The 15,532-nt window shown below is 42.3% G+C and overlaps 1 protein-coding gene across 1 annotated transcript; it reads left to right on the plus strand.

Annotated features, from left to right (window-relative positions):
* On the plus strand, positions 1-12,999 carry GPR143 (G protein-coupled receptor 143; the record flags this gene model as incomplete). The annotated part of the gene is made up of 8 exons (XM_082012925.1): positions 1-244; positions 1,964-2,073; positions 5,020-5,114; positions 6,461-6,553; positions 7,038-7,147; positions 8,505-8,613; positions 11,148-11,265; positions 12,700-12,999. The coding sequence occupies 8 exons, from the start codon at positions 1-3 to the stop codon at positions 12,997-12,999; spliced, it is 1,179 nt and encodes a 392-aa protein (XP_081869051.1).
* Between the last annotated feature and the right edge of the window lie 2,533 nt (positions 13,000-15,532).

Below are 15,532 nucleotides of genomic sequence, written 5' to 3' on the forward strand. Positions count from 1 at the left end.
ATGGCTTCTCCCAGGTTAGAAACTTACTGCTGCCCGAACCGCGATGCAGCCACGCAGCTAGTGATGAACTTCGCGCCTCAAGTCTTCTGCGGGGTTTGCATTGGCAGCGCCTCTGTCAGTCTGCTATTGACCATCCTGCAGCTCCTGCCGAAGAAGGGACAGAGCTCGCGGAAGATGCCCAAAGCCTCCTCTTCTTCCACCATCCTTCTCCTTATCTCCATTTGTGACATCCTTGGTGGCTTAGGTAAGTGCCAGCTTGATGTCCCTCACCCTTGCTGTAGCAGGCTCTTGTTGCCCTGAGGTGCCATAGCCAAATGAAGCTGGTGAGTGGACAACAGAGATTTCTGAGAGAAACATGCCATAAGTATTCATGGGAAGAATTGGGCTAAGTGAGATCAGAAAATGACGGGCCTTTGGGCAAGAAAGGTCTTGTTTAATAGCTATATTTTATAAGCAAAAGCTCTTGACAAATGTACACCAAAATCTCTGCTTTAAAAGAAATTAAAATCCGGAACAGTGGCTGGTTCTCAGAGGAAGGCATAAAAGTGGAGGCAAGGCAGCATATTTAAAACTAAAGCTGACATCAAACACTTAGCCAGCCCTTAGGACTACATTTGAAAAACACTCCCTGTATGTCTTTAAATCCTCTAAGACCAAGTTTGCCATCTTCTTCAGGTGCCAGACGCTCCTCTGGGCACATCGTGTCGACAGCAAACGAATTTGAAATGCAGCTGGACACAGATCATGCTGGACACAGGCTTTTGAAACGTGAGCGAAGCTCCCTTATCAAAGACAACCTGCTGCCCGGCCTGTGGCTGATAGGCTGGAGGAATAAAACAACAGAGAATAAAACCAAACTAATGAGTCAAAATGAAACTAATGTATCTAAATCTGTCCTGTCAGTCTATGGCATTTACTGCCAAATTAGGTATAAATTGCCATGACACATGCTATGAAAATACAGGATGAGTTTTTTCTAAAATAACATTTTTTCCCTCACATTAGATAACAGAAGTAGTGCCATTTTGTAAGTCTCTCTCACTGCCTGGGAAGGGAGTAGGATTTTAGAATCTTTTCCCCTTTTATACCTAGCCAACTTCTCTCACAGTATGTATTAAGCACCAATATTAAAACAAGTGATAGAGAGGAAAATAAAGAAAGGGAGATATTGAAAAAGCGTATGTGCATTCACCTGGAAAACGTCCTTTCAGTCAGATGAGGCCAGCAATAGATAAAGTTATTATTTTTCTCCCTTTCTCTTTCACTGGCAAACTCAAACTATTTATCCATCATTGTTTTTGAATTAGACGCACTTCAGTGGGTGGGAAACCGTTCTCTCTTGGTGGGAAACCTGGTGCGTTTGTTCTGCTACAAACTGTTGGTGCTTTAATGCGTAGTTCAAGCAAACCCAGAAAGTCTCACTAACAAACTGTAAGTTCCTTTGAAAAAAAAAGGGTTTAAAAAAAATTACCTTCTCACGTAATTGCAAAGCCCTGCTTTGTTCAGCCCTGTGACCAAGAGGAAAAGAGCCGCTTGTAAAAATGAAGACAGCGAAAAGTGGGAAATAGCTTTTTTCTGCAATGAGACATGATAGAGAAATGAGTATTAGCATGTGAATATATACCAGTAGAACTGTAGAGAGTTAGTTACTGTTTTATGTCAATCTGTTAAGTGCTACCCAACTCATTTTAGGGAAGTGCATGACAGTATCTGTAGGTAAGTGAGATTTTAATCTACATAACGTTTCAAGTCCCAGCAGCTTCAGACTCTTGGGGCTACCTCCCCTGAGCGATTCCGCCGAGGTCCAAGTAGCGCAGTTGCTCCTGCCCTGCTCCTCTGCAGCCCTAGCCTTGCTGTGAACGCCCAAAATCTGGGCTGCGATGTGAAATATGTGGCCGGGAAGAACCATGTGACTCGAATCACACCAGCAGATTCAAAGCATTAACACGCTTTTTTTCTTTAGGTATGATATTCAGGTCAAGCGTATGGCTGGGCTTCCCGGGCTTCATAGCCAACATTTCCGTGGCGAACGGGACGGACGTGTGGCCTTCTGCTTTCTGCGTGGGGAGCGCGGTAGGTACCCGGGTCGTCTCCCATTCCTCCGGCTCCCAGTTGACAATCCCTCATCGTGGGGACTCTGAAAGGCAAACCACCGCGTCCGAAAGGAAACTCGGCTGTGAGTCAGAGCCTGGATATGATGGTTTCAGCCTCTGCCGCGCCCCTGCAAGCGCGCTCATGCCTCCTGCCGAAAGCCCGGCTCGGGGCGGGCCGGGCGCCGCACGGGGCGGCTGCGGGCGCGGGGCGGCACGGGTCAGGCTGCTCCCGAGCTTCTTGTAGGACTCGCTCATCGCAGGCGCGTCCGGGGTACGGGGGCGTAAGGCAGCAGGCATTCCTGAACGGGACGGGAAACGACGGGCTCGGGTGGCACCGGCGCAGCATCGCCGGGACCCCGGCAGCTCCATCGTGCCGGCGGCACGAGGGTCTCTGGCCACCTTCTCCGGCAGAAGCTGCAGCCTGTGTGGTGGTGTCTTGTGGGGGCTGACCGAAACCCAGCAGCTCGAGTAGCTGCAGTTAGCTTTCGCGGTGCGGGAGCGCGTGCTTTAGAGACGCGGGGACCGCGGGATAAATATCCCCAGAGGTGCGGAGCTGCTGCAGCGCTTCCGTCCCCGCCGCGCGGGCTTGCAGCTCGGGCCGCTGCTCCTATGGGCCTTGGGAAACGACCACATCTGGCCACGTCTGATCCGGTATCTTCCGGGTTAAAAAGCGTAGAATAAGAACATGTAAACGCGGTTTCAAATACTACAATTGAAGCACTGTCTGAGACCTAGAATTGGAGTTCTCTGTGCAAGAAAAAAGGCCTTTTTTTAACCAAAACATGGAGAACGACAAATAAGATAGATCATCACTTTACCCAAATTCTGTAGGAACGTAGGGTGCCCAATGAACACATGCATGAGCAATAACAGTATTAGCTTTACAATTCAATGTTTACAATATAGAAGAGGATATGCTGCGTGTAAACAAAATTCTTCAGCTCCATAATTTTTTAAATGAAACAATACATGCCAAAATGCAACTCACTGTACCTTATATGCCTATATAATGACAATTTCAGACCTGATGGTGTTGTGCTATAGAAGCAGATATCAGTTGCCCGCATCTATCGATTCTCAATTCTGTCAGACATGTTTAAGTTTTGCTTATTAGATGCAAATGTTGTTTTTTTTTTTTCTTTGAGGAAGGGGAAACCAGCAACATCAATATCTGGTAGCAAGAACGTCCTATTCAAAAAGCATATTTCCCTGTGTCTTAAATTTCACTTTCTGGCCCTTAACACAAAAAATAATAGTTTTAAATGGTGACAAAGATAGTGTATGCAGGCTGTTTGTTTTTCATTTGGGTCTCAGGTTAGGTGGGGAGCAGCATAACGGTCTACCACAATTTTTATTTTCCCTTTCTTGGGCTCCAGCAAAGTGCTGTAATTTGAGTCACTTGCTAAATTTAGATTTAATTGTATTGGAATGAAAAATAACCCTCCTTCCACTCACTTCCCCTAACATATTCTCATGTGTGTTAATAAAATATTTCTGATTCGATTTTATTTTTCTTTTAGTACTATTGTTTTATTTCACTTAACTACAAGCCAATACAAACTCCAGATAGTGAGGCCTTTAGGCATCTTCTTTGAATAACACCCTCTGGATTGCAGAGGGGTACCCTCTCAGGCACTGTAGCAAAATGTGGCATTTTGCAAAAAAGTGAGGTAGTGTATGAAGATTTTGGATTTAGGTGCATCTGATTTATATTATTTCTGGAGACGATCTTGTCTATGTTGGATTTTCCAGGTGGAAAGACCCCACGGTTTATTTTTGTATGTCTGTGCATGTCTATAGTAAATTGTGCATTTTTTAAATTGTAAATATGTAACAGTGCAGATGAAGTTACATGCTGAGTGCTATGGATGAAACACATTAGAAGTAAGACTAGAATTTTATTTTCTGGCTCCTGTGCTCTAGGAAAATGTCATTGCGTTTGAATCAAACACTGAATAATTCGTGTCGCAAATGACTAGAGGTGGGGTCTGCACCCAAAGGAAATATTTTCCAGCTTGATTTACCTTTTGGAGGAAGGAATGGTAGATTTGTATTCACTGACATTTGGCTCAATAACAAGTATGTTGGTTTCCAGCTGTAAAAGGATGCTACTATGGAGCGGTGACAAAGGATATTCAGATAAGAACTGAAAGAGGGTTCAGAGGGAAGGTAGTCTGAATATTAAAATAGTTCCAGACTGTTACGAAGAGCCAGCTCCTGTGTGGGAGAAATTTGGAATTTATAAACAGCAGCAAAGAAACATCACTTATCTTATATAGGCTCATGGGAAAAATGCATAGGGTCAGCTCACGAACACTGTGGAATTTAACTTGACTTGAACCTGTTTCCTTCGGATTTTTATTGAAGAACTCAGTCAGGTAATTTGGTATGCATAATGTTTCCAGAGGGTGAGTGAGATTTTTGTTAATGACCTTTTTTCATAATAATTGTTCCCTGAATGGGATTGTTGTGCATGGAGAAAACGCCTGTCACATGCCGAGTCCGCAATGCATAGGCACGCTGTGGTGATGACTGACCTCAGTTGTATTTTTATGCCTCAGCCACTGAGAAACTACTAAAATATTAACCTAAAATTAAAACAGCCTCACCATAAATTTCTTTGGGCTTCACTCACGACACTGAGCGTTAGGACCGGAGAGGTAAATAACAGGTTTTCTAAACAACAGAATAAGCTGTGAAAGCAAATGCTGTTCAATTTACCTATGACTTGACCATATTGAGCCATATACCTATGGCTCCAGCAATGCTGTCCTTGTGATTTTGAGTAAGATTTCATACTTCATAATCTCAGCTGGAAAATGCACACATTTAAAGAACAAATCACCAGGCTAAAGGTTTGAGTCCCTCCCCTGTCCCCAGTGGTACTTGAGAAGCAGCTGTGACATTTGGCGTTTTTTCCCTGCAGATGTGGATCCAGCTGTTATACAGTGCTGGCTTCTGGTGGTTGTTTTGCTACGCCGTTGATTCTTACTTGGTGGTAAGAAGATCAGCTGGACTGAGGTACCAGAGTTTAAGCTCTGAATTTGTTATTTTCCTTCCAACACTGTGTGTCCATGTTTGTCTGCAGCTATCTAAGTGTATAAGTGAAGCTTGTACAAACATCTGGTGTTCATACCGTTACCAGGTAATGATATGGATGAGTGGTGTGCTGAGTGCTTAAATTGCCAGGGCAACGCTCAGTTATTGATTTGTTTATGCCCAATTGGAATTGAAATGCAATTGAATTCATTTAACCTTTGGAAAAATAAGGAGCAGATCAGGCTGTATAAACTTTATTGCAGTGAGATACTATTTTTGTCCCTCCTCCGTACTTGAAATAGATTCTTGCGGCAAAAAAAGTGTTGTCCTGAAAATAAAATGTAGGAAGGGGGAAGTGCTGAATTTCATACAGTTCAGTCTCCATTTTTCCGCTCAGATTTTCAATTTTGCTCACTTTGCAGTGTTGCTATTACTAAGCTTCTGATCACATTTATAGACTTTTTTAAGAAAAAGGATATGTATTTACTATACATTTTTCTGCAATGCCTGTAACAGAGGAACCTAAACACTTTGGAAAGCACCATGCTGTAATGTGAGACAGAAAATATAAGGTCTTTCTAAGTTGGTGGTTAGAAAGACAAAATGACCTTTGGTTGCCACTGCTAAACATGGAATTATATGACTCTACCCAGACGATACTGAGCAGTCAGGTACTGGAGACACGGTTCGTCAGGCAGATGTTATCAAAATGGGGATTTCTGAGTTATCATCAGCTTGTGGAGAACAATCTGGTTTTGTAAAGTCCCATAGTTCTAGTCTGAAACAACTGGGACTTACCTCCTTTCTGCATATCTATTAACAACAACAACAAAAAAATCATGGCCTGATTCTAAGATCATAGCAAACAACGAAAGACTTTTGACACACATGGATCTGAACCTCCCTAAGATGAGAGCAGTATTTGACCCCTCTAAAGATAAACATAATTCTCTGCAAACTACAAAAGGGTGGCTTATTTGACTGTTTTGCTCCCTTCTTAAGTTTTAACCCCCTAATTTGCTCTCTGCAGGAGAAATGATGGAGGCAGGGGTTCCTTCTGGAGATTTGGGCATAAGGGAAAAGCTTTCCACCCTACAGGTTGGAGGACACAGGACTTCTGGGTGCAAGCCTGAACAACTGCTTTGGCTCAGCCTTTTTCTGAAGGGACACCTCCTGCTTACCTTAGTTTCGTGCACTGTCAGTTTTGCTTTGCACCATTTCGTATCTGTAAGGCTCTGGTTTAGTGAGGGTCCTGTTTTTATGCTGCAACGTGGAAAGGGTAAGGTTTAGTATCTTTTAATTACGCCTGTCCTGTTTGGTGCCTGCAGTACAATTGTGCTCTACCACATGATGACGTGGGGCCTCGCCGTGATGCTCTGCGTGGAGGGGATTGCACTGCTCTACTACCCTTCTCTCTCCAGGTGAGCAGGGCTCTGGGAACACTCTCGGGTCATTTGAACGTCTTTTGGTCAGCTGTAGAGACAGACGGCCAAACATTGGGCTTTTCTGATCCTTGGCAAGCGTGTCCCACACTGAGTCAGTGTGATCCTAGAAATACTTGCCTGGGTTTCGGAGGGCCCTGAAGAAACGTGCCCGGCAATGCAGGCACTGGGGCAGGGTGATAGAGGCTGTGGTAGAGCTTCTGCTCTGAGCCACTGTTCTCCCATTCCTGGTTTCAGCTTTGTATTATTTGTCCCTTTAAATTTGAGAAAAATGCACAGATGGTGCATATTAATAACTTTGTGTCCCTTGTGAGCCGGTGGCGAAGGCCTGTGAATTAGAAGCTTAGCATCTGTTTGCTTCATTCCTTTCATTTTTTTAAGTTAAAGGTGACATATATAAAACAACCAGAACTGTCAGATGTGGGGAAAAATAATGCGTAAGCTGTTAATGATTTCTTCTCAGCTGTGAAAATGGCTTGGAGCACGCAGTCCCACATTATATCACAACCTACGCCCCACTCCTGCTAGTGCTGGTGGTCAACCCAATCCTGTTTAGGAGGACAGTATCGGCAGGTATGTTCCTCATGGCCAGCATGAATCAGTGCGTGTTATTTAGCAACATAACTATAGTGTGAAAAGTCATGCCTGTGTATTCAGCGATGTGGGATAGCTCCTCATTAAATCATAAAGATACAGCAAAGGGTGGGAGGGAATTGCCTATTGAAATGAAGATACCATCTGGATGGGAAATTTGCCCTAGAGACACACTGTGATGACATACTCAAGCTATGCTGTTACAAACCTCTACCACAGACTGGCAAAGGTGTTTCTGTGTTACTAGGTTACTCTTGACTTGAAGTATTTTAGGCAGTGTATAGTGGATGCTTAACTCTACCATGTATTGGTACCAACCTGGATGTTTAAATGTCATATATTCTGGTTTAAGAATAATATTGGTGAGATCTGATAGTTGATTTAACTTCTTGGCAGCCCTGGAGCTGAAAAAAATAATAAATATGATCAGAACTTTGTCAGTCCTGATTCTGAGATTATGAAACAAATGGGTATGGTACACAATTCAGATGGGATCTTGAAGTTCTCCTTTAATTTATTATCCAGTGCTTTGAAGAAATGAGACCCAAGAAAAGCCACAGATTCAATGCATTCTTTGCACGTGATATGATCACTTCTAGATGTTTGCAGTACCTGAATTCATACTTATCATCTACACATTGAATATATAAAAACACCAACAGAAGACCTTGTATTCTCAGTTCAGTCTTCATCCCATCTACCCTGCGTGCCTCAGTGATACTGATTTTCAAAGGAACAGTTGTTCCTTTAAAAAGTTGATCCTATAAAAAGTTGCTCTTTTTATGGGAAAATACACACTGACTATGTTTGTGCGTATGTATATTCCTTGTGGTATCTGAACAGCATGTGGCACAACTGTCTATTTTTGCTGATGTTACGCCTTCAAGTTTTCAAGGTGTATCCAATGCTGTATCAATTGCACAATGAAATATAATGTGCATAATAAAATAGTATTTATTCTATTTTAGCCTAAATATCACATAATAAATATATCATTATATCACACATTATCTAGGAGTCGTAAGCACTACCTTTTTGCTATAAAAGAAAAGTATGTTGACTGTACTATTTTGTATTTTCTGTGGGATTGAGAGAAGGAAAAACAGCTAGTGGGATATCACCCATTTTAGGAATCCATAATGGACATATTTCTTTTCCTTTAGTATTGGGCTGTGTGTGAGATGCCTTGAAGATGGTTCCTCCAGCTCCAACTGCTGCTGGAGCCAAGTCCATCCGTTCCTTTGTTCCCTCTTTACAGACATCCATCTTCTGGATCCTTGTGCCTATAACTAACAAGATGCACATATATTAATGAACATAATTGTATACTTTCCAGTTGCCTCCTTACTGAAAGGGAGACAAGGGATTTACACAGAGAATGAGAGACGTCTGGGGACAGAAATCCAGATCCGCTTCTTCAAAATTATGCTGGTATTTGTTATTTGGTAAGAGGTGCATTATTTTGTTTTAAACTGCCTTTTTCCCAGCTGGAGTGGGTTGGGGACAAGAATATAGAGTCTGATGGGTTGCTTCATTTGTTTGTCTTGATGCTTGGAAGGGAAGGAAGAAGTAGTTTTAAACTAGTCACAAAGTAGCTGAATCACTCATGTAGCATCACAAGGCTGCGAGCAAATGATCAAAATGTTTAACCAACAGGAAAACAATAACCCCAAGAAACAATTAAAAAAAAAAAAAAAGTTGGGCATAGACTAAAGCTGTCTGGAACAACATCTCCCCAGCACTGTGAGCTGATAGACGGCTTTCTGTACTCAAGATTTCTCAGAGCCTCTTGTCACCAAAGGCATCACTGAAAACCTGCAATAAATGTACTTCTAAGACTGCCTTTATGGTTCTGGCTATGATTACTTAATAATGCAGCCACCTCTGTGGTCTGCAGAGCTCAAGTGTGTGAAAAAAGAATGGATATCGACTGGAAATAACGGGGCTATACGCCGAAAAAGAAATCTCTGTATGATTGTGTGTGAAATTTCGGATAATTTAGTCTTTTTTTTAATATTCCATCTTCTTCCATGATAATAGTACTTTGGGGTAGGGCGGGAAAGAGATAGGCAGGTGAGGAGAGAGGAAGCACGGGAAGTGGGGAAGGAGGAAGGGTGCACACCTCATCCTGAAATCCCTGCGCCTCCGCTCCAGCAGCACCATCCAGTGGAGTGGTGACTGGAACCGGAGGTTCTGGGTGCACACAGCAAAACTGAGCTGAAATAGGGCCTGGTTTTGGAGGAAATGGTTTTTACTGCAATCTCACAATTATCACTCAGTAAGAAAGGCACCAGAAGGAGCGATGATCCACTCTACAAGGGTCTGTGCAATGACCGAGCAAGAAGTGGTCACTGCTGTGAAGTGTTTACTACCTCTGTGGGTAACACAAGTGACAGGAGGAGGAAAGAAATGGTCCTGGAGCAGTGAAATGACTTGGCCAAATTTAACAGCTCGACCTACTGCTTAAGTTTTTTATACGCAGGTACATTAATGAATTTTACATTGCTTTAAAAGGATGAGTAAGGAGAAAGGCTGCCCTTTTATCTTCTGCTGGCTGCTGTACGCGAGAGTGCTCTGGAGGAAAATGATCGCATTTTCTTGGGGTACTACGGAGTCTGCTTGGCTCGAGAGAAAGGCTTCTAGTGTGAAGGGTGGGGTAGCCCGCGGGAGAGGGGGAGGGAGACAGCAGTGAACAAGCCTGCAGCCCGGCTTCCTGGAAACTGTTGAAATAATGAGGAGCAGAGGTTTAGCCAGGCTTCCAGGGCTGTGGAAGGAGCGAGCCTTGCTCTGGAGCCCAGAGGCACCACAGAAGTGCATTGCAACCTAAGGAATGGTGGCTGCTCTGGGAGCAAGCATGAAAGAAAGAACAAATTCCCCAAGGAATCAGGGGGAACATTTGTTTATTTCCATTCTGTCACATTCTGGGCTTTCCTATTAAAAAAAATAAACACGGCTCTAGTTGTTCTCCTGATAAAACATAAGCTTTAGAATGTCAAAACTCTCTCAAAGGTTACTGTAGGGGAAGACTGAGGCAGTCCCATCTCAGAAGCTTAGGGGAGATGCCCTTCCATCCCAGAGGTCAAATATGAGATGAGTTAGTCAAAGACATCAGGTCGGGGCAACATGGGGTAGAAGAGATCCCTGCAGATTTGGGAAGGGAGAGCAGGAGTTTTGCCCTGTGATGAAAATATAATTGCATGAAGGACATGTGTAAAGCCCTTTAGAAAGTATGACACGGATGCTGATGTTTCCTTTCTGATGCTGCAGTAGAACTATAAAGAAATTCTGGTCTGACTATTTAGAAGTCATAAGAAGTTACAGCCATTTACTATAACCTTTATTTAGTGTAGAATATCTTCATTTTCTTTCACAGGGTGAGGTTTGATTATGCTCTTCCTTCTTTGAAAACAGAAATTACCTTTATTGTAAAAAGTTGATGGCATTTTCAAGGATTTTAAAGTCAACTTTTGTTTTGTTTTGTAGTTTTTTTACATACATTTTGACAGTTTGCTGTAATCTAACCCTGAAATTCTAACTCCAGCTAGAGTTTCTGCAGCCTTTTACAACACCCAAGCATATATTTGGTTTCCTTATCTGTGAGCACTAACCTTTTAAGACTCAAGTAAAAGAAGTCAGCATGCATGATGTTCCCGTTATGGATCACAGTTGTTCATCATCTCAATTTCATCCTGCAATTTAATGTTCTGCAGCAAGCTCAAATGATCAGGTTCTTTGTTTGTTTGTTTGTTTGTTTGTTTGTTATATTGATTTCTTTGTCTAGGCCTGGGCTACCAGGTAGGTGTTTGATTTTTGATCTCAGAGACCTACTGGTGCTTTCAGATTGAGACTAAACATTAAAAAAAATCTCACTCTCCTTATTGAGGAACCTAATGTCTTTAATTTGAAAGTAAAGCATATTTTACATATATATACACACATATATGTAACTGTCTTGTTCTCTTCTTTATTCCTGCAATAGCTGGTCATCCAATATCATCAATGAGAGCCTTTTGTTCTACCTCGAAATGCAGCCAGATATCAATGAAATGCCCCTGAAAAACATCAGAAGTGCTGCACTGATCACATGGATTATAATGGTAGGTCAGCCGCGACATTGCTTAGTCTTACAAATTACTTTTATAAGGCTGGCGGAACAGCACCACTGTAGTGAGTGGCTTGTTTATGATTTTGGGGTGTATAAACACTCTGAAAGTCAAGAAAAGCAGAAAGTAAGAGAGAGGAAGGAGTCGTCACTGGGAGTGCTTTTCACACATAAACCTTGCCAAAAAAGTACAAAAGGCCAACTTCTTCTCCCATTTACTGCAGTACACTACAACAATTTCTAGTCTCACCTTGCTAACCTCTGCCATAACGCAAGCTACAAAGTTTTAACTCACGATTCCTGGAGGTTCTCCAATAAAATGGGCATTTTCTGGTAATCATCTGTTTGTAACCAGGGTTTCCTTTATTATAAAGAATAATTGCATCTTATATCATGACATTTGGGTAATTATTTGGGGACAAATACATGAAAAAACTTGAAAGCAATGCACCAAAAAGTAGCTGTAAGGTGCTGGCCTCTTACTGTACCCTACCCTCTTTTTGCCCATTGGAATATTTGTCAAGGGATTTTTCAGAGGTGATATTGCAAGTTCCTTTTCCAAGAGAGTTTATTCTGGAGCTGTTAAATACGTGTAAGGCCTGAGCATGCTTTGTGTAGTTAAGCCCTTGAGCCATTTTGTATTGCAGCGTTAAGCAATGCAACTGATTTGATACAACCTCCTCGTCTGCCAAGGAGTGAAGACATTCATGTGACAGGAACCTTGCTCCTGCTCACCTGCAGAGCAAGAGGTCAGGTCTAGGAGCTGAGCTATTTTTTAAATTGGCTGTAAAAATAATTTGCTCTTTTCTCATGAGAAAAATGGAAACAGCTAAAGCCACTTACTTGCCAAGCATCCCATGGCACTGGGAACAAAGACAATTTTTTTTTTTATATATCACTTGGGAATTTCTTTTTCAGCATTTCTCCCTGTTTTTCCATCCCATTTTGATGGACGTTTTCACTGGCTCAGGAATCTGCAGCAATTCCAGACAGATCAGTTGCTGCTATTTTAAAAAAAAACTTGACCGTGTGTGCTAGTGTCTACTCTCCTATATTTAACTTGGCTTCTAGTGAAAAATATAATACTTGCTTTTGTGAATAAAAAAGTCTAGAGCTTGTGGGAAATGTTAAAAACACACCAGGGGCTTGACCAGCTAAAATTCATGCTAGAAAATTATTTGGCATACTGTTCACTGGGATGGCCTCAGCATATTGGAACAACAGGTTGTCGTGTTTCACTCTGACTTGTGTCTGCAATGGGAACAACATGCACAACATAACACATACATACACAACATACATTTGCATGCATCTTTTAAAGACAGCAGTTGTTCTGTGAAAGGGAAGTTGTTAATGCATGCAAAATGTTTTGCTGGAGTTCAAAATGAAGCCTTGCTGGTGTAACTCTTGTTGCCCTTCTCCTTCCTAGGGTGTTCTTAATCCGATGCAAGGCTTCCTCTTCACCTTAGCTTTCTACGGCTGGACGGGATGGAGAGTGGACCTGAAATGGCGAAAGAAAGAAATACCTTGGGAATCGATGTCCTCATCAACTGTGGCTGAAAATGCCTATCCCTCACCAGTGAACTACCAAAGCAACATCCATGACTCAAAGAAGATATCGACAACTGACAGCCAGCAGACTGATGAGGCTATAAGCATGTTGTCTGAAGGTAACACAAGCAGTGATGACAGGTTAACCAGGAGCTCTCCCATCTACCAAGGCTGGTAGTTTATAGGTGCAGAGCTGGATCTCACTTCTCCTGTTGTCAAGACTCAAAACCACATCACTGTGTGAACCGTTGTGTACTCTGGAATTAGGTTTATGGCCAATGGCTTGATGGCATTTCCAACTTGTGTGTATGTGTGACAGAGAGCATGGGAGATGGGGAGAAATTATGCTTTATGATGTCTTCATTTTCCTATGGGACGTGTTAAAAGGTATAAAGACCTGATCCTTTTTCAGCAGGAGTATATCTCTGCAAGGGTCTATGTTACTTATGATTCATTTTCATCCACTTTGTTTTAATCTCTCTTGTAAACTCCATATGGTAGAAAAGTCTTTTGTTTAAATAAACAGACTATTAATATGTTGGGTTTTTAAATGTGTTGCCTTGCTTGCCTTGCTCAACTGTCGTGGTTTAGCCCCAGCCGGCAGCTAAGCACCACGCAGCTCGCTCACTCCCCCTCCCGCAGAGAGAATTAGAAAAAAAACTTCGTGGGTTGAGATAAACACGGTTTAATAGGACAGAAAGAGAGACGGAAACAACAATGATAATACCAACAAAGGAATGTACCAGAACAAGTGGTGCCCAATACAGCGATTGCTCACCACCTCGTGATCGAAAGCCCGTCCCCAAGCAGCGATTTCCGCCCCCCGGCCAACTCCAGTTTATGTACTGGGCATGACGTCGTATGGTAGGGAATATCCCTTTGGCCAGTCTGGGCCAGCTGTCCCGGCTGTGTCCCCTCCCAGCTCTCCGGGCACCCCCAGCCTGCTCGCTGGCAGCCCGGCACTAGAAGCTGGACTGTCCTTGACTGCTCAGCAACAACCCAAAACATCAGCACGTTATCAACAGTTTCTCATCCCAAATCCAAAACACAGTCTCACACTGGCTTCTGTGAAGAAAACCAGCTCTATCCTGGCTGAAACCAGGACAGTATCCACCCCTTATTCCATACCATTTATGTCATGCCCGGGTTGTATACTTTTCAATACATTCCAATTATTCATTATTACTCTTCCTGTCTTTTAATATATACACACAGATATCACTTTCTTAGTCCATGGGCCATCACTTTAAAATGTCTGTGGAGTTAATTCGGTCCATGACTGAAGGTTAAAATAGAAATCTAACTGATAATAATTTTGATCCTGCATCAAGCGTTATGCAATACATACATACATAACTTTCCATCCACCTGTGTGTTAATAGCAATATAAAATTCTTCACCCAGAATTGCAGCTCTAGGATTTCTGAGACACTATTTCCAGCCTTGACACTCTGGTAAAATGTTAGTGACAGCAAACATTGACATAATCACAGATATTCCCTCTTTGTGTAGAGTCTCACCTACAAAGTCTTCTATTAGTTTGTTTATATGAATTTTCAGTTTGCTTTTATCTAGGGAGCTGCAAGTCCTTAAAAAAAAAAAAAAAATCAGGCCTGGGCTAGGTTCCATAAACACTTCAAAATAATGGTTCCAGTTCACTCCTGTTTCAAGCAAAAATAACCCTTCAAACTATTTTTTAGTATGGATGCAGTTTGATCCTTGTTTGTACTTGTCTAACAGGATTATGACTGCTAGGGGCAAGTGCATTACGAGGTAACGTTTGCAAAAAACACCTAGATGATCAGAGTGCTCATTGAAAAACAGAGTAAGTAGAATCAACGGTCTTTTCTCTGTGGTGTGCTCTATTTTATGTCTTCAGCTGCTGAACAAAGAGATGTTAAATCCGTTCTTCTTATCTTCTCAGATATGTATCTCATTTGGTGCAGCGCGCTAAGAAGTACCCTTACCCAAACAATTCCCCAGTTCAGTTGAAAGTTAAGAAAAAATGGTGACCGTGTCTACCCCAGGCTTTTAACTTCATATCAAAAGTAGAAGTGGTATGATTTAAGTCTGGTTGTGCTGGAAGCTGTTTACAATACAATTTGACCGATGGCATGGTGGAAGCCCCTTGACCCCAGGTAACCTCCCTCCCTTCCTTCAGGTCCCATCATAAAAAAAACCAATTTTTTAAAGGCTGTTCACAGCCGCTTTGGCTGAACTTTACTGGCTGTCCACACCTTTCTTTTCAAACCCAGTTCAGTCCCAGCTGTTGTAAAAAAATTAAGATATTATTAAAGAAAGCTGAAAGGTTAGCGCAATAATAACATGAAGCTTAAGCTGCTGTGTTACTTGGGAGAGTCCCAGGATGGTTAGAGAAGCAGGCTCAGCAGAAACTGTACAGAAAAATATTGATTAGCTGTCTTAAGTAAATTGTTTTCTTGAATTTATCTTTTGATACAAAGGTGTGTAACAATAATCCAATAATTGTTAGGTGGATCGTTGCAGAGCGGTGGTTGGTTTGTAGCAAGTCTTTTAAATTGTGCGCTGTAGAAACCTCTGTGGGTTTATGGCTTAATATTACTGTTCTAGTAGTCAGAAATACGGGCAGATGACCAGCTCCTTTCTTTTCATCACCGTCATTTCTCTCCTAGCTAAGAGTGAAGAGAAAGCACGGGGACTTGGGAGCAGACTATACTGATCCTTTTGAATCA

Source organism: Phaethon aethereus (assembly GCF_964289735.1).
Source record: "Phaethon aethereus genome assembly, chromosome: 1".
In the NCBI taxonomy this organism is placed as follows: Eukaryota; Metazoa; Chordata; class Aves; order Phaethontiformes; family Phaethontidae; genus Phaethon; species Phaethon aethereus.